The 27,964-nt window shown below is 41.5% G+C and overlaps 1 protein-coding gene across 3 annotated transcripts in view; it reads left to right on the plus strand.

The window, feature by feature from the left end:
- Positions 1-27,964, plus strand: part of LOC149230188 (mRNA capping enzyme family protein) — a 222,091-nt gene that overhangs the window by 139,562 nt on the left and 54,565 nt on the right. For all 3 annotated transcript variants that reach the window (XM_089378889.1, XM_089378888.1, XM_089378890.1), the window contains one exon: positions 14,386-14,509. In XM_089378889.1, the coding sequence (XP_089235015.1) occupies positions 14,386-14,509 (124 nt within the window). The remainder of the gene's footprint in view (positions 1-14,385; positions 14,510-27,964) is intronic.

Below are 27,964 nucleotides of genomic sequence, written 5' to 3' on the forward strand. Positions count from 1 at the left end.
AACCTGAAGCAGTCATAGAAACAAGAACTCGACAGCTACGAAATCGATCAATTTTAGAGTATCTCATCAAGTGGAAGAACTTACTCGCTGAAGATTCCATATGGGAGGATGAGAATTTTATACAGAAGTATCCATAACTACTCAAGCGTTGAGGACAACACTTTTTTGAAGGAGAGGGGCATGTTAGGTCCCTATAATACTAGTGTATTCCCTTATTATTATTGTCATTGTAGTCCCTTATTGTTGTTGTTGTGCCCATGTTGTCCCCATATTATTATAATTGTGCCCCATAGTAGCCCACTATTATTATTGTTTTTCCTTACATTATTATTGTTATGCCGGCTCTGATTATATTGTGACCCCTTAGACTCCTATATATAGAAAGGAGGTCTTGTAATTTGTATCATCCAAGAATCGTTCATTTGTGCAATGTAAAGGAGGTTGCCCCCTCGAAGAGGCTACTTTTTAAGTTGTTGATCTATCTTTTTCTTTTATTTTGAGCTGGTTGCATAACATAATGAAGTCATGTTAGGCTTTGTAAAAGGTCAAACTTGTTTATCTAATGTATCCTCCAAGACCTTGTCACTTATCCTCTTCAAGCTAGCCTACAACGATGCAAGAACTTGCTAGAAGAAGTCGGCCTAACCACTTGTGATCATGTCGGCCTAAAGGACATGTAATGAAGTGTATATATAGCCACACTTGGCCTCACTTAGAGGCAAGCAACTCGACAAGCATCTCGACAAGCAGAAGTGGGAAGAAGAGGTGAAGAAGAGGCTAAAAGGAAGTGCAAAGAGAGGATTCTTCTGGGCATAGCGAAGAAGGTTTCTTCTGGGGTCAACGAAGGAGAGTTTCTTCTAGGCAAGCGAAGGAGAAGTTTCTTCTAGGATAGCGAAGGAAAAGTTTCTTCTGGGATAGCGAAGGAAGAGTTTCTTCTGGAATAGCGAAGAAAGTATTCTTTTGGGGTCAGCGAAGGAAGGGTTCTTCTAGGGTACTTGTTATGGGTGACAAAGATATAGATCTAGAGACTGAGATTCTCTAGAGGAAACCAATGAGATCATATCATAGTTTTAAAATTCGGCCGATTCGAAACGGAAACGGCCGAGTTGATCCGTTTCATTTCCCAGAAATGTGACTCGGTGGAGGAAACGGTTCAGTAGGCCGAGTCAGCCATGACTCGGCCAACTCGGCTGTTTCCGTATTGACTCGGCCGAGTCATAACCAGTGGCCTGTAATCCCATCAAAACAATGATTTGACATTTTTTTAATGAAATTTTGAAGTGTTTGCTGATTGGTTTGGGCTCCAATGTGTTTTATGAATTAGTTAAATGTTATTTGGAGTCCATTTCCCCCTCCCAAACTCTATTTACATACTCAAATGCTCTCTACTATTGATATGCTATTCAAATTTCATGGTAATGTTAAATTCTTAAAGTAAAAGTGACATTCTCTTTAATCTTCATTTTCATCCTTTTACTTAAATTTTTAACATTACCATGAAATGACTCAGGATGTTTGAGAGTGGTTTCGGCCTCATTGGATTTCATATGGAGAAAGTAGAATTTTAGATTTCATTCAAAATCCAGCAGACTTATCAGTTTTTCAGGATTTCAGGATTGGAGGATTGCAATGTTTCCGTCGAATTTGGTCATGTATTAGGGTATGGAACTCGTATTTAGTCAAGAGTACCAATCCCTCTATGTACCTTGATGTTAGTGACATTGGTTGTTGAACTCCTCTGGGATTCGCTCCCAAACCAGGAGCTTCTGAAAATGTCGCTCCCGCTCCCATTTTCGCTCTCGTTCCCCACTTTCGCTCCTGCTCCCGTTTTCGCTCTCGCTCCCCACTTTCGCTCCTGCTCCCAAGTAACACTGAGCCAGATGATGTTGGCAACTCTAGCAGTAGCCAGGGCCCAGTAGTACTGGTCACAGACTTTTGTTGTAGAGGCCATTTATAGCCTCCTTGGTTATGTGTATTTGTTTTGATCTTTATATCATCATCGTGTATGTATTGGACAATGCATTGGGTGCCATTTTGATAAAAAGGACATATTCATGAGCCTACTTTGATCATATGTTGTCTTCTATTTATATTCTAATGCTGTGTGTTTGGAAACATGAATGAAAATCTTTAAAATTATGTGTTTTTATAAAAAATAAATATTTAATGTATTTTTTACAATGACCGAGTCATTGAAATCGAGTCGGCCGAGTTGATACCGAGTCGGAGTCGGAGTCTACCCTCGGCCGAGTCGGAGTCGGAGTCGGAGTTTTAAAACATTGGATAATAGAGACCGAGTTTCTCTAAACGAAGTCGAGAAGAAGCAGTGTGAAGGATAGAGACTGAGTTTCTCTAGAAGGAGCTGAGGAGAGCAGTTTGAGATCAAGAAGAAAGTCGAGAAAGGGAAGAGTTAGAGCATCAAGGTTAGTGACAAGGTTCTTGGGAGGATACTAGAGTCAAGCATCTTTGTCATGATCTTGGTACTCATCAATTGAAGATCTAGAAGAAGAATTTTGATCGAGTTTTCCTCTCAAGAGGTGAGAGGTTTTGGCCCTGTATGACAAGCCTACATACTGTGTCACTTATCTTTTATTGTTGTTAGGGTCCCACCCTAACCCCCTTATTTATGTCATGGGATCACGTCATAGTCAAGAGTCAATAAAGCCCATATTAATATTTGTAAGTGGTTAACCCGCAATTAATGACGGGACCACAGTTAGTTGCAAATGGGCAGTAATATTAGATAGATGGTAAATGGGCGGTAGTATTAGATAGATGGTATTAATAAAACCCACGGTATTGGCCCGTGGTATTGCATGTATGAGTCATATATAAAGGATAGAGACTCCCTGCGAGGAGTATTGTGTCTTGTTTTGTAATCGAGCTCTGCTCTATTGGAGGTTGCCCCCTCGAAGAGGCCTGTGAACATTTCTCTCTGAGTAATAAAATCATTGCTATTCTGTGTTCTGGGTATATTTTCTTCGCATATTCTGTGTTCTGGGTATCTTTTCTTCGCATATTCTATGTTCGGTATTACTTTGCAGGTTAAGAGCATAACAAGTGGTATCAGAGCACTTTCCAGGGCTCGGTGGGATCTCCAAATTTTAGCAAATTTTTTTTTTTGGCTAGAGACGTGTTCGGCGTCTTTAAACCACGGGATCTGTCGTTAAGCGCATAAACCTGCGGATTTGGGGAGGCATGCACGCAGGAAATACAAGAGGTGGTCACGTCTGTTGGACTCCCTTGTAACCCCTGTGGGTACCCCTTCGAGTAGTAGCGCATTAGACAGAACCGCGCACGGACTGTCTTCCACGTACCCTCTGGGTATATAGGAAGCCCCCTAGCTCCCTTGAAGCCTCGCCATAGATAAACCTTCGGCCGTCTTGTCGCTACAGTACACCGAGAACAGCACTCGGAGAGATTACTCGCCCGTACGATAGGGTAGTCGGGTTGTACGGCTAAGGGTACGGTCGATCCTCCTTAGTTAGAGCCCTGAAACATTGGGCTGAGTACTACTGTCAGACCCTTATGTATATTGCGATCTGTAGCACCTGACACTCCTCAAGACCATAGTTCCCTTTCTATCAGGGTAGTCCCGCAGCCCCATCAGATTAGCAGCAGCAGTTGTTCCACCATTCAGATCTCTCAGATCCACTAGATCGGAGTAGTTGTGAAGGGTTCCTGTCCCTGGATATAATTTTCGCAGGACTTTTGGCGGCATTGACATTCTGAGGATTTGGCGACTGCAGTATTGATCAGGAAGGAGTAAAACTCCGTTAGGAGTTTTCCACAGAAGAAAAAAAAAAAAAAAAAAAAAAAAAAAAAAAAAAAATGAGTCTGAGATCTTCCGGGGCGCTTATTGGTGACCTAGCCCATCAGAATTAGGACGACAAGCCGAGCAAGGTGGTACCATTCAATTTCTTAGTAAAAATTTTTTAGGCGGTCCCAATCTTTCATCAGGTTGGTGTATGGTAGAAACTCGCGCTCAAGCGATGGCCAATGAAAGGATAGACAAAATTGAAGACCATGTGAACTCCCTCCAAACTGCGGTGAAGAATATCGAACTTGAGCTTAAAGGAATAAGTCTCCAGATACATGATGCACTCCCAAAGGGCAAGGAGCCAGCCCACGAGGAGGCGTATAATGGCCATGAATACCATGAGGGTGAGTCTAGCCACTCTCATCATGTCTGGCACACCCATCCACCACCCAGTCAGCGACCTCCCAAGTTGGATATGCATAAATTTGACGGGTCTCACACGTCCGCATGGCTAGCACAAATGGAGCAGTATTTCCAATTGAATCATATCATAGATGAGGGGACTAAGCTTATGGTGGGCACCATGTACTTGGACAGTGAACGATGGCAATGGAAGGAATGGCATCAGCGTTGCAATGGACATTTTCAGAATTGGGCCCAATTTGCCAAAGCTCTTCGAAGTCGCTTTGAACAGGAAGACTCTTTTTTGGGGCGTCTCACTAAGCTCCTACAGACGGGTACAGTGGAGGAATATATTACTGCTTTTGAAGCCTTAGCCTTCCGCACTAGGGGTTTCACAGATGAGTTCTACATGGAATGCTTTATCAGCGGTCTTAAAGAAGCCATCAAAGCTCAGGTTCTACTCCACCACCCTCCCACATGGACAGAGGCTTGCCAGGTAGCTCGTAAGGTGGAACGTGCATTAACAGCCCAATCCAGCCGCCCCAACTTCCCCGCTAAAGGTCGTCCCTCACAGGCTCCCAATACGACTCAGACACTTAAGATTCAAAAGGTGTCACCTGCGGAAATGGCCGAAAGAAGGAAGCAAGGACTATGTTACTACTGTGATGAAAAATATTCCCCGGGTCATAAATGCAAAGAGCCCAAGTTTTTTCAAATAGATGCCACTGACTACAGCTCCACCGAGGAAGATCCACCACTTGAGGAACCGGAGGCGATCGAAGAAGATAACCAAAATGAGATTGTATCTGATGAACCAATTATTTCGCTAAATGCATTGGCAGGAATTTCTTCCCCTCAAACTCTCAAAATCAGGGGTTTTCTTAAACATCGCCCAGTAGTAGTCTTGATTGATAGTGGAAGTACCCATAATTTCATCCATCAAAAGATCGCTGAAGCAGCACATTGTTTCGTCAGGGCAGTTTCTAACTTCCAAGTCCAGATTGGAGATGGGGGCACAATGAAATGTGAAGGTCGCTGTGAAAATGTCAAACTTCAAATGGGGGATTATCAATTGAAAACCCACATGTTTGCAATACACATGGGGGGTTGCGACATTGTCCTAGGCGCGGAATGGCTCCGCACTCTTGGGCCAATCACAATGGATTTCCAGGAGTTATATATGAGTTTTAAGCAGAACAACTCCACACATACCCTCCGTGGACTACAGGCGGGAGCCCCCTCTATCATCAGCTCGCATAGGATGGAAAAATTGTTAAAAAAGGGCCATCATGGAGTGGTAGCTCAATTTAATGCCATCCAGGTAGTCGACACCATGTCTCTGCCAATTCATCCTGAGATGCAACAGATTTTAAATAAACATCGGACGGTCTTTGACAAGCCTCATGAGCTTCCACCCTCGCGAGGGGAACATGATCATAGCATCACATTGGTTCCAGGGGCCCAACCCCCAAATGTGCGGCCATACAGATATCCGTTCACCCAAAAGAATGAAATAGAAAAAATCATCAAGGAATTGTTGGAAGCAGGTGTCATTCGTCCCAGCATTAGTCCTTATTCATCCCCAGTGGTCATGGTCCTCAAGAAAGATGGGGAGTGGCGGATGTGTCCCGACTTCAGGGCCCTCATTAAGTTAACAGTCAAAGATAAATTTCCCATCCCGGTGGTTGACGATTTGCTGGACGAACTCAATGGGGCTCAATTCTTCACTAAGTTGGATCTTTGCTCAGGCTACCACCAAATTCGCATGAAGGAAGTTGACATTCCCAAGACGGCTTTCAGAACTCATGAAGGCCATTATGAGTTCCTGGTCATGCCGTTTGGTCTCTGTAATGCCCCCTCTACTTTTCAGAGCCTTATGAATCACCTCCTCAAACCATATCTCAGAAAATTTGTCCTTGTCTTCTTCGATGACATCCTCATCTATAGTGGCACTTGGGCGGCACATCTTCAGCATGTAGATCTACTCTTGCAATTGCTTCGCACGCATAAATTATTTGTCAAGATGTCTAAGTGTTCGTTTGGCATGGAAGAAGTTGAGTATTTGGGCCACATTGTGGGGCGTGAAGGTGTCAAGGTGGACCCCAAAAAGATCCAGGCAATGCAAGAATGGCCTCAACCTAAGACCTTGAAAAGCCTGAGAGGATTTTTGGGTCTCACAGGCTATTATCGTAAATTTGTCCGCAACTATGGCCGCATAGCGAAGCCCCTAACGCAACTCCTAAAGAAAAATTCCTTCTTCTGGAACAAGGAAGCACAACAGGCATTTACCGCTCTCAAAACTGCCATGTGTTCCACTCCCATCTTAGCACTACCGGACTTCACCAAATCATTTGTCATTGAATGTGATGCTTCGGGAACAGGTATTGGAGTGGTCTTAATGCAGGAAGGGCGACCATTGGCCTTCACCAGCCAACAACTAAGTGGGAGGAATCTGGGCCAATCTACCTACGAGAAGGAAATGATGGCCATCTTACATGCAGTCGAGACCTGGCGACCTTACTTGTTGGGGCGACGTTTCCAAATCCGCACAGATCATCACAGTCTTAAATATTTTTTGGAGCAACGCCTATCTTCCCCACAACAAAATAAATGGTTAGCCAAAATGCTGGGATATGATTATGAGATCATTTACAAGAAAGGGAAAGACAACAGTGTAGCATATGCATTGTCGCGCCAATTTGAGGAGGAAAGTACTCTGCTTGCAATTTCCCTCCCCATTCCACACTGGATTGAAGAGGCTCGCAGGGAATGGTTTTCACATCCCGGGCTCTCCCAACTCATTTCTCAATTGCAGGTAGATCCTAATTCCAGCAAGGGCTACTCGTGGCAGAATGATATTCTTCGCTACAAGGACAGAGTCGTAATATCACCAACATCCACCCTCAAAAGTCGCATTTTGGCAGAATTGCACTCATCTCCCATTGCAGGACATTCGGGCTTTCAGAAGACGTATGCTCGCACCAGAAGATCATTTTTTTGGACCGGCATGAAACAGGACATCCTTACTTTCGTAGCAGAATGTGACGTCTGTCAACGCCACAAAGGGGAAACCGTCAACACACCAGGCACATTACAACCATTGCCCATTCCGGTGTCAATTTGGACGGAGGTCTCCATGGATTTCATTACAGGTCTTCCAAAGTCTGGGAACAAGTCAGTCATCATGGTGGTTGTGGATCGACTGTCGAAGTACGCTCATTTCTGCGCCCTACCCCAACCATTTACACCAACTTTGGTTGCTCAAACTTTCATGGATCAGATCTTCAAATTGAATGGCATGCCCACTTCTATTGTGTCCGACCGCGACCCAATCTTCACCAGTAATTTTTGGCAGGAGCTCTTCAGAATACAAGGCACTCAACTCAAACTCAGTACTTCATATCATCCGCAAACAGATGGTCAAACCGAAGCCGTCAACAAATGTCTAGAAACCTACCTTAGGTGTTTCACTTCAGAAAAGCAACACCTTTGGGTACAGTGGTTACCTCTGGCGGAATGGTGGTATAACACCAACTATCATGCCACCACCAAAATGACTCCCTATGAAGCAGTCTATGGTCAACTTCCGCCTTCCCCTACTTCTTATCTCACGGGGTGCTCCAAAGTACAAGCCGTGGATCAACTCCTACAACACCGCGCAACCATGCTCGCCCATCTGCGCGAGAATCTTCATCAAGCTCAGAACCGTATGAAGCAACAGGCTGACCAACATCGCTCAGAGCGCCAATTTCAAGAAGGGGATCAGGTCTTTTTGAGGCTGCAACCATATAAGCAAACATCACTCAAAGACAAGGGTTGTCAAAAGCTCTCTCCAAAATTCTACGGACCATACCAAGTACTTCAGCGCATTGGAGAAGTGGCTTACAAGTTGGCTTTGCCACCTACAACAAAAATCCACCCAGTTTTCCATGTATCGTGCCTCAAGAAAGTGATTGGGAACAATTGCCGAGTTCAAACCAGTCTACCTGAATTGGACGAAGAAGGGTCAATCTGGCTTCAACCTGAACAGGTTCTAGACACACGAGACAAGCACCTGCGCGGCCGCATGATTAAGGAGGTCCTCGTCAAATGGAAAGACACCTCTCCGGAAGATGCAACTTGGGAACCAGCCACTATTCTTCAGCAGTTTCCGCAGCTTCAGCCTTGAGGACAAGGCTAGTCTTAAGGGGGAGGGCATGTTAGGGTCCCACCCTAACCCCCTTATTTATGTCATGGGATCACGTCATAGTCAAGAGTCAATAAAGCCCATATTAATATTTGTAAGTGGTTAACCCGCAATTAATGACGGGACCATAGTTAGTTGCAAATGGGCGGTAATATTAGATAGATGGTAAATGGGCGGTAGTATTAGATAGATGGTATTAATAAAACCCACGGTATTGGCCCGTGGTATTGCATGTATGAGTCATATATAAAGGATAGAGACTCCCTGCGAGGAGTATTGTGTCTTGTTTTGTAATCGAGCTCTGCTCTATTGGAGGTTGCCCCCTCGAAGAGGCCTGTGAACATTTCTCTCTGAGTAATAAAATCATTGCTATTCTGTGTTCTGGGTATATTTTCTTCGCATATTCTGTGTTCTGGGTATCTTTTCTTCGCATATTCTATGTTCGGTATTACTTTGCAGGTTAAGAGCATAACAATTGTTCATATTGGTAATTGTCTTGATGAAAAGAACACAATAATAACATAACGAAGAAAAGACTATAAACTAAGAAGTAAACATATATCACAAGCAATTATCAAGCAGAGAAATCTTTTAACTATTGATGCGTTAGATTTCTCAACATGGTTTCAAAGCTTAGGTTTTAAAGTCAACAAGGGGCATTCAATCAAGAAGGATCGTAGCAGATTCAAGGGCTATCAAGGTCAAGATCTTCAAAACCCTAGATTGAAGAAATCTACACCAGCAAGAGCCTTGAAACCATCTTCAAGAAAGGAGGACTAAAACATTCAAGAAGGATCATGAATCAATATCTCTCTCATCAATCTCTCAAGAAGCAAATCCTCTATCAACATCAAGATAAAGGAGGAAGCAAGCATTGATTTCTCAAGTAAGTATATGACTATATCTGATAATACCAAAATTTCTTTTTGCAAGGAAAGCAATAAATTGGTCGGGGCTGCAAATTTCCTTGCATGGAAGAAAAGGACAAACCTAAATATTATTGAGAATGAGGTCATGGATCACAACAAAGGATTGATAACCCAACCTCCAAATGAAGATACACAAGCACATGCTAGATGCATGAAGGGAGAAGTGAGAGCCTTGAGGATTCTTATAGAATCTATAAAAGACTCTCTAATCCCATATGTATAAAAGTTGGAGACTGCAAAAGCTATATATGACAAATTGGTAGAGTTGTTTTCTGTAAGTACTGCAGGAGAAGTAATCTCATTAAGGCAAGAACTCTACAAACTAAAGATGTCCAAGGAAAATGGAATGGCCTCATACTTCAAGAGGATAAAAGAAATTCGAGATCGACTACAAGAGCTAGGAGAAGTCGTGTTTGATAGAGAGATGACCACAATGGTATTGAATGCACTACTGGAAGAATGGGGTAACTTCACTTCAAGTTTATATGGGAAGAAAGAGACTACATTTCAAGATCTATGGTCAATTTGTAAGATTGAAGAAACCAGACTGAAGGCAAAAGTTGATGTTGGACCAAATCAACAGAATCAAGCATACACTGCTATGGCAAGAAGAAAAGGGAAATTTGGAAAGTTTGGTCCTCAAAAGAAAAGGGAGAACATGGCTAAGGTAAGATGCTATGGATGTCAAGAACTTGGGTACTATAGAAGAGATTGTCCTAAACATAATAAGGACAAAAGGGATAGGGAAGAAGCCCATATTACTGAGGAAGTGAAAGAACCTGAGACAAAGAAGCTTAAGAAGGAAGAAGTAAAAGATCTCTACTATGATTGAGATGATCTTCTTCACCAAAAGGTACTTTCCACTTGTAATTTATAAATAGGAAGCAATGTAAATAAGTAGGATGCATCAGGTTATAGCATCATGGTAAAAGCATTAGAAGTAAGAGCCCTTGAGATGAGAAGCAGAAAAGATGTCTGGAATAAATTCTATTAATTACAAAGAATTGGGGCTCTTGGAAACCTCATTGAAACCTCAAGTGATACTTATAGAAAGAAGTAGAGGTCATCATCAACTGGGATCATCATACAATAGTCAATAAGGAAACATTTGCTGGGTGAGGATATGAAAGATTCTCAAGTTTCCTTGATGGAATCCTCATCAAAGGATTCACCGATCTAGAAAGAAAGCAAGTGTTTCATTAGGAATTCCAACGAATGATGGTATGATGACATAACAATGAAGCAGGTCTTAAAGGATAAAGTTCTTTCGTTCAAATTAGGCTACTACAGGAAGTCTGGATGACCGAAAGAAAAGATGAGGTAGGTATGCTTACATAGGATGAAAGTCATGTCATATGGTTGTAGGTAATATGGATCACTATTTCCATCTTGGGAAACATGATCAAAAGAAGAAAGGATCTCCTCCTCTGAAAGATTGCAGAAAAGCATAAGTCGCACTAGATGAAATCAACATAATATTTTCTCATATGAATCATGAGGAAGCTAACTACAATTAAGGAACTCTGATTAGAAGCTCCTGGGAATGAAGTGTGTGAAAAGAAAGGAAGATATCGTAAAATATGCAACAAAGTAGAAGGCATTAAACATTCGAGACCAAGAAGAGTTGACTGGAATATCTCTCGGAAAGATATGAAGATTTTGATGCAAATGGGAAAAAGATAGAGACCCTTGACAATGGATATCTGTGGGAGATGTGTCAACATGTATGCAGGATGCTGATACCTCCAAGAAGATGTCATGATGAAAGACCATCACAAATGTAATGTTTGATTTAAGTGTTCATTTATTAAACTAATATTTGGATGGGCTTATTAGGACTACTAAAGGGAAGATCTATGGATCACTTCCAGGAAGACCATATTGAAGAATGTAAGATCCTTTCAGAGAATATGGCATAAAGAAAGCAACATGACATGAAGCAAAGCTAGATGGAAAATTGATGCATCACTTTCTGATGAAATAAGGACATGACTAACTCATGGATGAAAGTGATGGATGGTTTGTGCCCTATGTAGAAGTCCTCAAAAGATGAAGACTCCATGACAAAAGAAATTTATGACATCAAAGAAAAGAGGAGTTCTTCAAGCAGCTGGTTATCCCATCATCTCCACCTGAGAAGTTGTTGTAGGTCCCTAATTAAGAGGGAGCCTGGGAAGTTTGTTACTTGGAAGAAACTTGGAAATTCCTTAGCCAAGTGGGAGCTTAGGTACTTTCCTTTTGTAGGAATGAGTACATTCCTTTATTGGAATATGTCCTCCCTATCTGAGAGGGAGAGATAGACACATCATTCTTCTCTTCGCCTGGTAAGATAGAATGGAGGATTGGGTAATTATTTGGTAATTGTGGAGGACCGATATTCTTTTAGTGTCGGGGACTCCAAGATAAGAATAGTCCTCATGGAACACACCCCGAGTACCTGGGTAGGGGATGTTCTGAGCGAGACAATGACGAGAGTGTCTATAAATCATTGGTCTCGCCAGCATTGAGCTTAGAGCTTGTGGAGAGATGGCGCTGTTAGTCAAGGCCTTGCTATGTTCTAATGCTGGTTGATATGATGCTATACAAATGAGTTACCAATCCAAATTCTTCTTATGAGAAATTCTTTAGATTGAGAAAGTCCAAGTACCATTATGAATACCTCCCTAGTTAAGAGGGAGCATCGAAAAGTGTAACTAGGTTCGGTCTTCATAATGACATGTAATTATGGTTTTATGTAATGAGATGTAAAAGAGAAAAATAAAATTATTGTATTACTTGCTTCATGGGTTTCTTGAGCAAGAGATTTTATTTTTGAGTCAATACTCCCATTGAGTGTCTTTAGGATTTATTGGTCATCTAGTCATAAAATGTTAGAGTCATTGTCATGTAATGAAGTCATGTTACACTTTGTAAAAGGTCAAACTTGTCTATGCAAAGTATTCTCCAAGACCTTGTCACTTATCCTCTTCAATTCGTCCTACAATGATGGAACACTGCTAGAAGAAGTTGGCCTAACCACTTGTGATCATGTCGGCCTAAAGGACATGTAATGAAGTGTATATATAGCCACACTCGGCCTTACTTAGAGGCAAGCAACTCGACAAGCATCTCTACAATTAGAAGTGCGAAGAAGAGGTGAAGGAGTAGTGCAAAGAAGAGGATAAAAGGACAGTGCAAAGAGAGGATTCATCTAGGCATAGCGAAGATGGTTTCTTCTGGGGTCAACGAAGGAGAGTTTCTTTTGGGCAAGCGAAGGAGAAGTTTCTTCTGGGATAGCAAAGTAGAGGTTTCTTCTAGTATAGTGAAGGAAGAGTTTCTTTTGGGATAGCGAAGAAAGGATTCTTCTGGGGTCAACAAAGGAAGGCTTCTTTTAGGGTACTTGTTATGGGTGACAGAGATAGAGATCCAGAGACCGAGATTCTCTAGAGAAAACCAATGAGATCATAAAACCAAGTTTCTCTAAAGGAAGTCGAGAAGAAGCAGTGTAAAGGATAGAGATAGCGAAGAAAGAATTCTTCTGGGGTCAGTGAAGGAAGGGTTCTTCTAGGATACTTGTTATGGGTGACAGAGATAGAGATCTAGAGACCGAGATTCTCTAGAGAAAACCAATGAGATCATAGAAATGTAGTTTCTCTAAAGGAAGTTGAGAAGAAGCAGTGTAAAGGATAGAGACCGAGATTCTCTATAAGGAGCCAAGGATAGCAGTTTGAGATCAAGAAGAAAGTCGAGAAAGGGAAGAGGCAAAGCATCAAGGTTAGTGACAAGGTTCTTGGGAGGATACTAGAGTCAAGGGTCTTTGTCATGGTCTTGGTACTCATTAATTGAAGATCTAGAAGAAGAATTTTGATCGGGTTTTCCTCTCAAGAGGTGAGAGGTTTTGGCCCTGGTTGACAAGCCTACATACTATGTCACTTATCTTTTATTTTGCATATTGGTAATTATCTTGATGAAAAGAACACAATAATAACTTAACGAAGAAAAGACTATAAGCTAAGAAGTAAAAGTATACCACAAGCAATTATCAAGCAGAGAAATCTTTTAACTATTGATGCCCTAGATTTCTCAACAGAAGCCAACTTCAAATCTGCTTATAATACCCTCATATTTGATGGAAAAAAGCTCTAAATACCCGTTAACAAAATCCCTGGACTTTGCTTGCAAAATGGCTCAGAATATGCTCTGAAGAACCCTGGAGATCGAGGAGAAGAATGGCTCCAATTCTTGTTATTAAAACTCTTAAATTCTTCCATTCCCATGAGCTGTTTCGAAATCTTGTTGTAGTCATAAGGGCACCCAAAGGTAGGGTTTGAACTTATGGCATTGGGATGTCATGATCCATGGGCACACATTACAAACGCAAGCCCAACCTTATTTTCTTATTGAGGCTGGCCACGCAGGGTCAAATCCTAGTTGAGTGAGCTCTAATAAAACCACATCCGAGGCTGGGTGGAAGTGCTTGCAAAATTTATGTTCCCTGATTGAAGAGAAAAAGTATGCATCTCCATTCTTAGGCCAATCTCACATTTTACTCTTTTAAAAAGAGAAAAAAATCTCAAATTGAGGGCTAAAATTAACTCCAAATATTCTCATAAAACCTACAAATATATCCAAAGACATTGGCAGAAAATATTCTTATAAAAACCCCTGAATTTGTGGCAGAAAATGGTTCCAGTTCTGCTTGCAAAAATCTTCAAATTTGCTGCAAAAGATCTTGGTTTTGTCTTGATTGTTTCCTCTCTAAAAGCGCCAACTGGTCTTTTTGTGGGTGTTATTAACTGATGTCTATGAATGTGATGTCATTATTTGTACTTGTGTTGTCAGGTGTATGACTTTTGTATAAACATGATCATGCAGGTTTAATCTTGATAATCCGTCCTTGTTCAAATACAAATAGAGCCATGTATATGAAAGAGAGGATTTTATTTATTATATTGATCAGTTATGTAGTACTATTGTACCTTAGAATTTGGGACTGTCATTATCATAAATTTGTCAAAATTTTGTTAAGGGCTTCCATTTTTACGAGTAATAATTTACAGATCTGCTGAAAATTTCTTCTAGACATAATATCGAAATAATACTTTTGTTGTTTTTTTGTTTCTTTACAGTATGGGTTGGAACTTGTTTTTAAGAAGAATTCCCATGAATTTGTGAACGAATATATTAAAAAGCCAGAATTTGCCGAGTTGATGCGAAGATTGGGTGCTCTTGGTGATGGAAGCGGAGATGGAAGTGTGTATTATATCTTCAGTTCATTTGCTCCATTCTTAATTCTCGATTTGCTTTATTCTTTGCCACATTTTTTAAATGCTTTATTTTATTTCTATTGAGGTAATTATAGGGCATCTACATCAACATTGTTTTGTAATAAATTAATAATCATGTTTGTCTTTCTGAGCTACCCATTTCACAGCAAATTTGTATTTAAGGGCGGGCTTTATGTTGGACAGCGCTTGAAGTCTTCCATTATTATTTTGATAGATCTGTTCATAATGTGAAGTGTTTGCTTGACTGTGCTATTCAATATTGTAGGCTTATTCTCTTTTGAGTGTGAATTTTCCCAATGTACAGCATTCTCTTTTGAGTGTGAATTTTGCCAACGGACAACATTCACATTGTTGTATTGGCTAATGCTGAGAACAAAATCATACATTATGTCCTCGGACTGTTAAATCTCCAATACCAGATTTGATTTATTTATACCTCAACAATTATTTTATACCGAGAAATTATTTACTCGATAAAAATTTGAGAACTGCAGGAAGAATAAATTCATTGGTATTTTAACTTTTAGAAATTAAATTTTCTGTGGAAATGAAATAGGGAAATCAATCACACTACAGAAAATTTTGCCCAAAACAAGCTTCCTTAACTTTATATTACTCAAGGAAAATTAGGGCCTAGACCCACAGAGAAAATATAGAAAAATTACAGCTGCTTGGAACCGGGAAGAAGTCCTCATTCATCATCATCTCTCACCAATGACCAAGGCTAGTGAAGTATGTTAATTTCTAGCGATAGATTTTTCTTTGCTGGAGATAATTGCATTAGATTTTTCTTTGCTGGAGATAATTGCATTTTCAAACTTTATCAACATTTTCATATAACATTCATGCCATAACATCATTAGCAATTGTGTAGAGGAAAAAATAACATCAATAATGCAACAGGAAAATAAGGAACAACAGAAGAAAAACATACACAATAGAGACACTAGGATTTAGGTCAGAGAACAGGTAAAAACCTCATAAGGGGAAAAACCCCACCATATTCTTCTTCTATTAGATATTCATCAAAGTTTAGCTGAGATACAAAGTACAATAATCATGAGACATCATCATCAGTCATATTAGGCCACCTAGGGCCAGACCAACAATAGACTATATCTTACTGTCATAAGAGTGAAATATACATCACTGTTGCTGTAGCTGTCATGGAAGTTCTGCCATCACTGTCATATCATCTTGAAACCATATATCACTGTCATCATATTGCCATCCTTCACTGTCATGAACACACTGTCATACAACAAGGTCTACTACCATGTTATAGTTACTACATCAAGGTCAGTGTCAAGATCAATATCCTTGACATTCATCAAGGTCCCTGACATCCCTGTCATACAAGGTCACTGTCTGTCATATAACTCAATAGCAGTTCAATCATCCATTATTATCAATAATCACTGCTACCATTTATCACTCTCACAAGCATAGGTATGACTGTCATATGTCATTGTCATGTAAATCATGACAGTGACATAGATCACTGTCTCACAGTCATATGTCATGAGGATATTGTAATATCAAAAACACTACCATGCATTGAGGTCACTGCCTTATCAAAGATTACTGGTCATTAAGGTTGCTGATGTCATATGTATATTAAATTCAGTCATATAAATACAAGTTACTGATATAGGGTTACTGTCAACAGGAGTATGTTATTACTTTCATCAAGGGGCTCTCGTCATAGCCATATACATAGCATCACAATCATGCATCAAGGTCAAGGAACATATAGTAATATAAGTCACTGTCTTACATCCAATTGCACAGAGTATAGGAGAACAATGCCACTGTAGATATGCACCATAGAGCGATGCCACATAGAAAGTGATACCACTGTAGAATTGTTCTGTACCATAGAGAATACAGAGCGAGCCTGCCATAGAGATTGAGCCATGCTACATACAGACCACTGTTATAAGGTATGAGACTGAGCCACTATTATATCATTGCGATGCCACATAAGAGCAAGAGCTACATTATTGTGTGAGTCACAGATGGAGTGGGAGCCGTATGCGAGAACCATGTCATAATGAATGAATCACTGTAACGATCTCAAAGTATATGGCATGCCACAGAGAGGTGCGGGCCACTAGTGATAAAGTCCGAGCCACACAGTGAAAAACGATCCACATAAAATTATATATTTGAGTCATAAACAAAAGATTACGATGCCGCAGGGATATGATCTGAGTCATAGTACTGTAATGCTGACGGTACAAAGCATGTGAGTCATAGAAGTGTATATATGCGAGTCTTTAGTGAATGTAGCAAGCCATAGATATTAAACACGATCCACAGGAGATAGTGTGAACCATTGAGATGCAACTACAAGTCACTGATAAACTTAATGCGAGCCACAGGGATAACATACAAACCACAAAAACTTACAAGCCACAGAGAAACTTAATGCGTGTTGATCTGCCTCAGAGAGCACGGAGTTGGGTTGACTGAATGATGTAGAAAGGTGCCAATTTATAGTTGTTACCATCTATGAAGGGTCACGACCCTTGGTCAAGCCGACATGAGGTCGACTTGTGTATTTGGAGGGAAAACTCAAATTTAAATATATTTGACAAAACCCTTAGTGATTATCCGCTTGCATAATATTTGTGCCATTAAATGATAATATCTCTTTTATCCACTTGAATTCTATTTGGGGCCAGAGGGGCTTCCCTTTGGAGCAGTTGGGTTTCCTATGGGGTGCATTATTTTTAATGGAAATATTAAGTGATAATAGAAGCAAAATATGGACATGCAACCAAAAATTTTCACACGCAAAATATTAGATTACACCAGAAATTGCACCAAAATGCTGAACCATTTTATTAATGTGAGCAGAATGGAGTACAAATAAATAGGAGTAGAAGAACTTGGGTTTGCTACAACAAGCAAGGCCAAAACCAGGTGAAAATAATGAAGCCCAAGTGCTGGGCGAGCTCCTCTCCAAACTCTGTGCTGGCCCAAAAATTTCCTACTGCTAATTTTGTAGGTGAAATGCTATTTCGATCCTCTATACAACTCAAAAAATTCTGAAATTTTAGATAAGTGCTCCCCAGGCCAACTCCAATAAAACCCATAAAGCTCTCAGCCAAAATTCAACTAGTCCAGCAGGCCCTAAAATGTGCAAATTCCCCAGTTCATTGGCTCTGCAACCCACAAGAAATCCACTGCTGGTAAGTAGCTAAAAGCCTCCCATCAACAGCTAAGAAATTGCAAGTAAATGTCCCCGGAAAATAGACAAACTCTCCAGCAAAGAACTGAAGCTTATGCTGGCTCCCCAAAGTCCCACAAATTTCATGTCATTCCAACTCTACGCAAGCTCCAAAAATACTTGATTATGCCCTGTAATTCCTCACCAGTTCAGGCATGCAATCCACCACAAACCTATAGCAAAACATCCAAGGGAATGGTGCTCAAAAACCCGAAACCCGATCTCCATGGGAGCTGCCTCTCCCAGGTAGTGCGATTTCTTTTCTGCGCCCTGCCTGCACCCAGAATTGGCTGAATATACCAACAATTGGCTCCGAAACAACTTCTACACAATGAAGTGGAACTCTCCTAGAGTGTCACTCAAAGTCCCCTGAAGAAGAGGTGAGACTCCTGCCTGGAAAATTCTATGCTAAGCAACATGAGTTGACTTGGCTGAGTAGCACAAGCAAATTGTAATTCAGATCTGAAAATGGAAAAAAGTCCCAAAATGGAAGCTTCGTCTTCTATTTATAATTTCTACCTTTCCTCTCTCCTTGTGGGCTCCACAATTAAATCCTTTCTTTCCTCTGGTAGGTCCCTCCAGCAGACCAAAAACTCCTTGATGACTTTTCTCTAGAGTTTCCTCTCTCTGGTCTCCAAGATGGCCTCAGGTACCAAGATCAAGTGCCTCTCATCATACATACTAGGCAACTTTGTAGATGCTTTGACCTGCTGTCCCAAACCCTTCTTCAGGCAAGAGACGTGGAATATGTTGTGGACCTTGCTTCCTGGTGGAAGCTCCCACCTATATGCTACCTCTCCAACTCACTTGATTACCCTATAAGGCCCATAAAAATGAGGTTCGAGTTTATTTGCGCCCTTCTTCTTGAGTGTGGATTGCTTGTACGGTTGGAGTCTCAGGAAGACTATGTTCCCAACCTCAAAGTGCCTCTCTACTCTGCCCTTGTCTGCATGTAGCTTCTCTTGATTTTGAGTCGTCTGCAGGTTATCCTTGAGAGCTCTAAGGATATCATGAGTCTTCTGTACCCAGTCCTTGGCCTTTGGGGCCCTACTGTCTGCAAAAACCATATGAGCAAAGGTTAGTGTATCATAACCATACAAAGCATGGAATGGAGACATACCTATAGACATGTGGTAGGTGGTGTTATTGTAGTACTCCCCAAGATGCAACCACTTCACCCATGCATGCTATTTCTCTATCACATCTTTGCGCAAGTACCCCTCCAACGACTTGTTCACTATATGCACGTTGTTGCCCTACCACATCTTTGTGCAAGTACTCGTCCATCCACTTGTTCACTATTTCTATTTGGTAGTCCATCTGCAGATGATAGCTAATGCTAGGAGTGAGCTCAGTCCCCGTAAGTTGAAATGACTCCTACCAGAAACCACCCATGAATCTGCTATCCTTGTCGCTAGCAATGGTCTTAGGGAGACCATGTAGCCTAAAAACCTCTCAGAAGAATAATTCAGCCATCAATGAAGCTAAATATCGAGTCAAAATGGCAAAGAAGTGGGTGAATTTGGTCAATCTGTCAACTATCACATAAATGCATTCTCCCCCCTATACGACTGGCAATCCTGTAATGAAGTCCATGGAGATACTCTCCCATTTCCTCTCAGGGATAAGGAGAGGCTGCAATAGGCCAATCGGGTGTGTCTACTCACCCATTTTCCTCTGACAAGTATCACATTCTTGAACATGCCTCAAAATGTCCTTCTTGAGGCCCCTCTAGGTGAAACACTCTATAATGGCCCTGTATGTCCCGAGGAACCTCTAGAGCCCTGCAAAAGGTGAGCCACGTGCAACTTGTATGATCTTCTCCCTCAACTGGGAGCTTGAGAACAAATAAATCCTGTCCTTGTATTAGATCACCTCGTTCATTACCCTGTACTGGTCATCACCTACCATGCCATCAAGGATCTCACATGCTTGTCGATCCTTGGAGTACTCGACCAGTAACTATGCTCTCTAGTCTTGAGCAATGCTCATGGGTGAGAGTGTCATGGGCCTCCTAAGCAATGGATTCAATACAACATTCTGCTTGCCCTTGACATACTCTATGTCAAAGTCATACGTTTAAATCTTGCTGATCCATTTCTGTTGTCTGTCCTGCAACTGCTTCTTCTCTAAGAAGAATCGAAAATTGTTGTGGTCAATCTTCACCTTAAAATTGTGACCCACCAAATCCTATCGAAACTTGCTGAATGGATGCATGATGGCTAACATCTTCTTGTCATTTATGGAGTACAGTCTTTGTGCCTGTAGCTTCCGACTCTTGAAAGCAATAAGATGTCCTCCCTGCATCAAAACTACCCCAATGCCCTCTCTGGAGGCATCACACTCTAGGATGAAGGGCTGCGAAAAATACGGTAAGGCTAATACTGGGCAACTACTCATGACTTTCTTAAGGTGCACCACCTCTGTCCACATAAATGCCCCTTTATTTTTCAAATCTGTAAGGGGTGTTGCCAATTGTGAAAATCCCCTCATGAATCTCCAGTAATAAGTTGAAATGCCCAAGAATCCTCGTGACTCCATCACATTCCTAGGTGTAGGCCAATCCATGATGGCCCTAATATTCTCCTGGTGAACGCGCACCCCATCCTCCCCATTGATAGGGCCAAGATACAACATCTCTGTTAGTCTAAACTCACACTTGGACATCTTGGCGTATAACTGTTGCTCCTCCAAGTTGGGTAGCACTTGCTCCAAGTGTTGTAGATGCTCCTCCCTTGTCTTGCTATAGATCATGATGTCATCAAAGAAAACCAGAACATATCTGCGCAATTTCTTGCGAAACACGTGGTTCATGCACGACTAGAAAGTAGTTGGGGTGTTAGTTAGCCCGAAAGGCATCACCAAGAACTCAAAGTGCCTGTAGTGACACCTGAACACTGTCTTCGGGATATTCTATTCCCTTACCCGAATTTGATGGTATCCCAAGTGCAAATTTGTCATAGAGAAGTACTTGGCCCCCCTAAGTTCATCAATCAACTCGTCTATATGCAAAATCGGGTACCGGTTCTTCAAGGTCTTCTTGTTTAGGGCCCTGTAGTCAGTGCACATGTGAAGGGTCCCATCCTTTAGCTTCACAAACACTACAAATGAAGCGAAGGGACTAGAACTCGGGCCTGATATGCCCCAAGGCCAACAACTCTTGTATGGCCTGCTCAATCTCATCCCGGTAAGCCTAGGGATGTCTGTATGACATAGTGATAATTGCATGTACACCCTCCTCTAGCTCAATTGTTTGCTCAAACCCTCTGTCTGGTGGGTGACCTAGGGGAATGTCTTCGAAAATTGCTGGGTATCTATCCAATATCGCTTGAATATCAGGGTGTGGTGGTCATGGTTGAGCTCTTGCCTCTGAAATCCTGAGCTCCATAGCCCAATCTATATCATCATGTCATAGATGAGCTTCCATAGTATGTGCTGATATTGTTTGAGGGGGGTACAAATGCATGGCCCTCAGCACCACTAACTTCCCATCTGGCTCAGTGAACTCCATCTCCAACCTCCTCCAATCCATGGTGATATGCCCAGGGGAGTAAAGCCACTAAACATCCATCACCACATTGGTGTCTAGAACATCAACTACAAAGAAATGATTTGTCATCGAATAGTTCCCCATAGTCACTATCATACTTTGAAAGTTTGATGTATTTAGTGCACCGCATTGTCCTATCTCCAGGTACTAAGACTGAAAATCCCTCAAAGGTCTTGGTGTGTATCCATCTCCACTCCATCGTCTGGGCATCGACGAAATTGTGGGTAGCCCCATTGTCCACCAACACCGATACATGCTGTCCGTGCATTGTGCCTCTAATCCTCAATGTCAGGTACTTCAACATTCCCTGAAGTGAAGCAATAATTGTTACTTTGGGCAAGAAAGGGCTTCCTCTAGGTGGGGGAGGTGGGCATCATCCTCCAGTAACCCTTGGCTCATCGTCCAATTGCCCACACCTCGACATCTGCCTCTGTGGTGAGGGTTTGGTGCCTCTACCTCTCGGTGGAAAGGTGGGTCTCGTGTGTATTAGTGATTTGGCCTTGGGGATTGCACCCTGCAAGCCTAGAGTTCCGCTCACTGCATCCTAGAGTGTAGTAGGTCCATTCGACCTCACTAGCCCATGCAAGGGCTTAGCTAAGCCCTCCACAAATTGAAAGATCCTCCTGGCCTCCGATAGATTTGGCACCATCACCAATGCCCACAAGAATTTTCCTATGTATTGCTCTGTGCTGCCTATCTGCTTGAGCTGGGTCAACTTTCTAAAGTGTGCCTCAAGGTCTCTCAGGTCAAAATGCTCCAACACTCTCCTAATGAAGTCCTCATAACAGGTTACACCAGCATGCCCCAACCTAGACAGCCCATGGTACCACCAGTCATGAGTGTCTCCCTCCAAGTGCAAGGTAGCTACCTTAATTGTCTCTACTTCTATCATTTGGTTAAGGTGAAAACAAGTGTCTAGTTTTTCCACCCATGCCCTAGTGATGCATTTAGAGGAGCCATCAAAAGTAGGAAGGAATAACCTCCCAATTGTGCGCTGCAAATCAAAATTATGTGTAGATGTTTCGCTGCCCCCTTTATTACCATGCTTGAGTTGGTGAAAATCTCAGAAGTTTATAGCATCACAAAATTCTACTCCTATAGACTGATGCTCATGGAAATAATCCTCTAAGGGCATCTCATCCATATCTTGCTGCCCTCCAGTCCCTGCAGTCAGAAATATGGGCATAATAGACCTAGGTGGCCCACTATAAGTGTGGGGATGTCTCTATAGGTTGGTACTGTCAACATGGTGGGATGTGCCTGACCCCTCTCTTGTAATGAACTCCACATGGCTGCCCTTGTTACTATATTGCTGTCTCCTTTCAACCAACATCTCCTTTTTCCCATGCACCATCTCTTTCTACCCTTGTGCCATCTAGTTTAGAACCTTCAAAAGGATTTGGAAGGTTGCGTCCTCTTTACTGCTATCCCCCATGCTTGTCTCCTCTATCTCCTGCTCAGGAACCCCTAGATCTGGCCTAATCTCCAATTCCCTTTCTCTACTCCTTTATCTTTGCCTCCAGTAAGTTATGTTGTGCTTGTGTCTTTTGGGGTCATAGAAAGGGTTTTTCCCATAGCTGGCCACATCACTACTCTGATACCACTGTAAAATTCCTAATGGAAATATTAAGTTATAACAAAAGAAAAATATGGACATGTAACCAAAAATTTCCACTCATGCAAAATATTAGATTACCCCAGAAATTGCACCAAATTGTTGAGCCATTTTATTAATCTGAGCAAAATGGAGTACAAATACAACAAGAAAGGCAAAACCCAGGTGAAAATAATGAAGCCCAAGTGTTGGGTAAGCTCCTCTCCAAACTCTGCGTTGGCCCAAAAATTTCCTACTACTGTTGCTGTAGGTGAAATGTTGCTTCTTCCCTCTATAAAACTCCAAAAGTTCCAAAATTTTAGCTAGGGGCTCCCTATGCCAACTCCAACAAACCCAGAAAGCTCTCAGCAAAAATCCAACTAGTCCAGTAGGCCCTAAAAAGTGTGAATTCCGTAGTCCACTAGCTCTGCGTCCCACAAGAAATCCATCGCTGGTAAGTAGCTGAAAGCCTCCCACCAACAACTGAGAAATTGCAAGTAAATGTCCCTGGAAAATAGACAAACTCTCTAGCAAAGAACTCAAGCTTATGTTGGCTCCCCAAACTCCCAAAAATTTCTTGTCTCTCCAGCTCTGCGCAGGCCCCATAAATGCTTGATTACACCCTGCAAATCCTCATGAATTTAGGCTTGCAATCCACCGCAAACCTCTAACAAAATATCCAAGGGAATGGTCCTTAAAAATCCGAAACCTGATCTGCACGGGAGTTGTCTCTATTAGGTAGTGTGGATTCTTTTTAGCGCCCAATCTACTCCAGAATTGGCTGCATATACCAACAATTGGCTTTGGAACAACTTCTACACGATGAAGTGGAACTCTTCTAGAGTGGCACTCGAAGTCCCCTGAAGAAGAGGTGAGATTCCCGCCCAGAAGCCTTTGTGTTAAGCAACACGAGTTGACATGGCTGAGCAACACAAGCAAACTGTGTTTCAGATTTGAAAATGGCTAAAAGTCCCAAAATGGAGGCTTCCTCTTCTATTTATAATTTATGTCTTTCTTCTCTCCTCATGGGCTCCACAATGTGACCCCTTCTCTCCTCTTTCCCTCCAAATTGAAATTCTCCAAGGGAGTTCGAATTCCCTCTTAGAGTGGCCCCTACATCCCACCATGTAAAATTTTTTCCCCTTTTTGTGCTAATGTTTGGAGCCTCCTTTCATAAAATTAAATTTAATTGCCTTTTGCTCACTTTTCCTAAGTTTTATGTCCAAAATTGTTCTCCACCCAAAATTGCATAAATTGCAGAATTCACTTAGCTGATTTTTAATTAGAGGGAACCTTACATGGTGAAATTTGTCCCATAGCTGCCCCAATTTTCAACACTCCCTCTCAGCTAGGGAGGAATTTCCATTTGCATCATAAGTCTCATCTTAGATGTCACATCATCACTACATCATGTCTCATCTCGTCTCGTTTTAGCTGATCATGTTTCATAGGAGAGGAATAATCCACAGCCAACAATAGGGGAGATCGATTTACCAAAATGGTAGAGAACCTCCAAATCCTACTGGTTTCTAGGTCAAGTTCCATGATCTTCATCTCAATTGCATCAACAAGACATCCATCTCATCACATTTTGTCACAACTTGCCTTTGCTCTGATCATCAGCTAAACAATGATGTCTCTATCTAAAGAAGAAAAATCATCATAAGGAAGATCAATGTGCCACCCTATATCCAATGACAATAGGAAGGATATTACTTACCATGAGAGGTAAGGATCACAACTATCCTAATATTCGCTGATATTCCCACTTTGACCCTCAAGAATCAAGTGGTCGAACACTTGCATCCACTACCTTGCGGGAGATACACACTTAACCTCTCTGAGAGGTAAGGATCAGACACACCGAAAGCCCTTGGGGGAGATACACACTTACCACAAGTGGTAAGGATCAGACATGTCCAACTCTCCTCACCCATTGGCTAGATGGGTGGCAATCCCGACAAGCCCAACTTGTGGGTAGAATGCATATTGGGGTATACTTGGTCAAGTCCCAGACTTGACAGTAGGGGGGATACAGACTTTCCATTTATGGTAAGGATCAGACGCACCCTACATTGACAATAGGGGAGATATACACTTACCATGAGGTAAGGATCATACACACTTGTTGTCCATGAGTTCCCTATGCCCAGGAGCTCTCCGATTCCATTCCCACCCAAGGAGCTCAGATAGGGGGGAAGAGCATAACTCAGTGTTCTTAATCAGCTGTGACAACTTCTTGGAAGGGTCACCTCCACTAGTCCAAGCTGCTCTCTGAAGACCAAGAACTTCCCGTTTGGCAAAGGCTTGGTAAGAATGTTAGCGATTTGTTCACTACTCAAAATGTGATGGAGTCTCACTACTCAATATGCTTGGACTGGTCATGAAACACAGGATTCTCAGAAATTCAGATCCCACTCATATTATTGCAGTATATCATAGTCATGTCCAACACATGCTCAAACAACTCTCCAAAGAGCTTTCAAAATAACACTGCCTTGCAACTAGCCATGCTAGCAACAATTTTCCCTACCTCAGCCGTACTCAAATCAACAGACTTTTGTTTCTGGCTCATCCAGGAAATCATGGCAGATTCCAAGCTACAACAACACCAAGGTGCTTTTCCCGTCAACAACATTTTCAGTCTTAGTCAGCATCGATGTATCCATCAAGTTTTCGACAGTGTGTCTCAGTTTCATCATTAATATTTTCATATGTTTGGTAGCAATCCAATAAACATGTACAGGCTCTGTTTGGCTCAGAGTACATAATGTATAGAAATGATCCATTTGGCTGCCAACCCATCATAGGATGCACCAAATCTGAATCTGAAGAGGTGTCTCTATCAACTACTTCAATGTAATCCATCATGCCAAGTATTTGACAACATACTTTGTTTGTCAAGAAAGTCCTCAAGTAGTTGATCATCAACGTTCAAAGTTCAACTCCTTCTGGCACTGATCCTAGCAAAAATGAATTATTAGCATGTAAAACCAAATATCAAAGACATACCTTCAACTCTGAAGAGAGGTTGGAGTCCGTATTAGATGATCATTAATCCAAGCATGCCAAGCCTAGGCGACTTGCTTGAGTCCATGTGGGACATTCTGAAATCTTAAGTCTCTTCTTATGTGCCTCAAAGCCTTGAGGTAGCTCTAAGTACACTACATCATGGAGGAAGCCAATTTTACATAGGATCTTATCACAAGTCTCTTCCTTTGAGGGCATTTGTCTTATCGTTGTTGGAATTAATATTGTGGAAGCATCTAGTACTGCAACATCTTTGTCATTTAGAAAGGTCCTTGCGTGGAGGACATACAACTCCGCATCAGATGATCATTAATCCAAGCATGCCAAGCCTAGGGGACTTGCTTGTGTCCATGTGGACATTCTGAAATCATTAGTCTCTTCTTATGTGCCTCAAAGCCTTGAGGTAGCTCTAAGTACACTACATCACGAAGGAAGCCAATTTTACATAGGATCTTATCACAAGCCTCTCCCTTTGAGGGCATCTATCTTATCGCTTTTGGATTTAATATTGTGGAAGCATATAGCACTGCAACATCTTTGTCATTCAGAAACTCTCAACATCTCCTTATCTCAAAACATCTCATCGTTACATGACTGTTTGCTCCCTCTAGATAGGAAGCCTCTTTTAGTCATGGTCATCAACCAATTCTTCCTTCGAGATCTGGGCTCTTGTCCATCTTAAGGCACCACTTCAATCATGGAATGGCTCGACATTCTGCTCAATCTCGATATAGAGGGCTTGGTCCTCACATTCATCAAATGTACCTATTGATCCCAGAACAACAACAAGAGCAATAAAAACAAAATAAATAAACATAATGAAAGTGTACCTGGTGATGAGTTAGGATTGTCATTGTTTTCCTAGATAGGAGATTGGCTTCTTCACTCTCCTGCACTAGCTTTCTTTTGGAGTTTTACTCTTCTTGTACTAGCATCGTCTTGGAGCTTACTCTCCTTGCACTATTTCACATCTTGATGATCCTCATGATTTGTTCTCCTGATCACATCCTCATCCAAGAAGTTAGTGAAAGAATCATTCAAATATACATGTAGGAAGAATAAACAATAGTCTAAAACGATAAATCTAAAAAAGAGAAGAAAATAATGTAAGTCTTGAAAGTACTTATCTTTCATGAGGATTGTATGAAGCTATCAGCTCCCTCTTGATCCTGTCTCCATGAGTCACCACATTCCATCAACCATATGGCAATGTCGTCCTCAGACGAAATGCGCCATATTGAACACCACGTGTATCCTTAATTTCCTTCATCAGGAACAAAGCTCAACTATCAATGACCATTAGATCTTGCATTATGCCCTCTCCTAGGGTTTCTCTGAAACCGTCCCAAATAACTTAATAACTTCTGATTGATCATATCATATAAAGAAACTTTGAATCATCCTAGGTCTTTTTCATATCGAAGCCACTCTTGGGGTTTCTCCCAAACCCCAGCTTCTATTTGCAAGAACAAAGGCTTCCTAGAGTTTCCTTCAAACCCTAACATTCTTTTAGGTCTCTGCCATCTTTATTGCTTTAGCCTTTGATTATGAACATCATCATAGGTGTCTTCAAGGGGGTGATCTTTGGTGACTTTTCTTCAGCCTAGTTCTGATACCATGTTAATTTTTAGGGGTAGATTCCTCTTTGTTGTAGATAATTGCATTTTCAAACTTTTTCAACATTTTCATATAACATTCACCCCATAACATCATATCATCATTAACAATTATGTAGAGAGAATAATAACATCAATAATGCAGCGAAACAATAAGGAACAACAAAAGAAAAGCATACACAATAGAGACACTAGGATTTAGGTCAGAGACCAGGAAAAAACCCCACAAGGGGGAAAACCCAACCAAATTCTTCTTCTATTAGATATTCATCAAATTTCAGCTGAGATACAAAGTACAATAATCATTGTACATCATCATCAATCATATTAGGCCACCTAGGGCCAGACCAACAACAGTTTATATCTTACTATCATAAGAGCACGACATACATCAC

Source organism: Pinus tabuliformis, chromosome J (genome assembly GCF_031772625.1).
Source record: "Pinus tabuliformis cultivar Carrire ecotype Pingquan chromosome J, CPIR1, whole genome shotgun sequence".
NCBI classification, from domain to species: Eukaryota; Viridiplantae; Streptophyta; class Pinopsida; order Pinales; family Pinaceae; genus Pinus; species Pinus tabuliformis.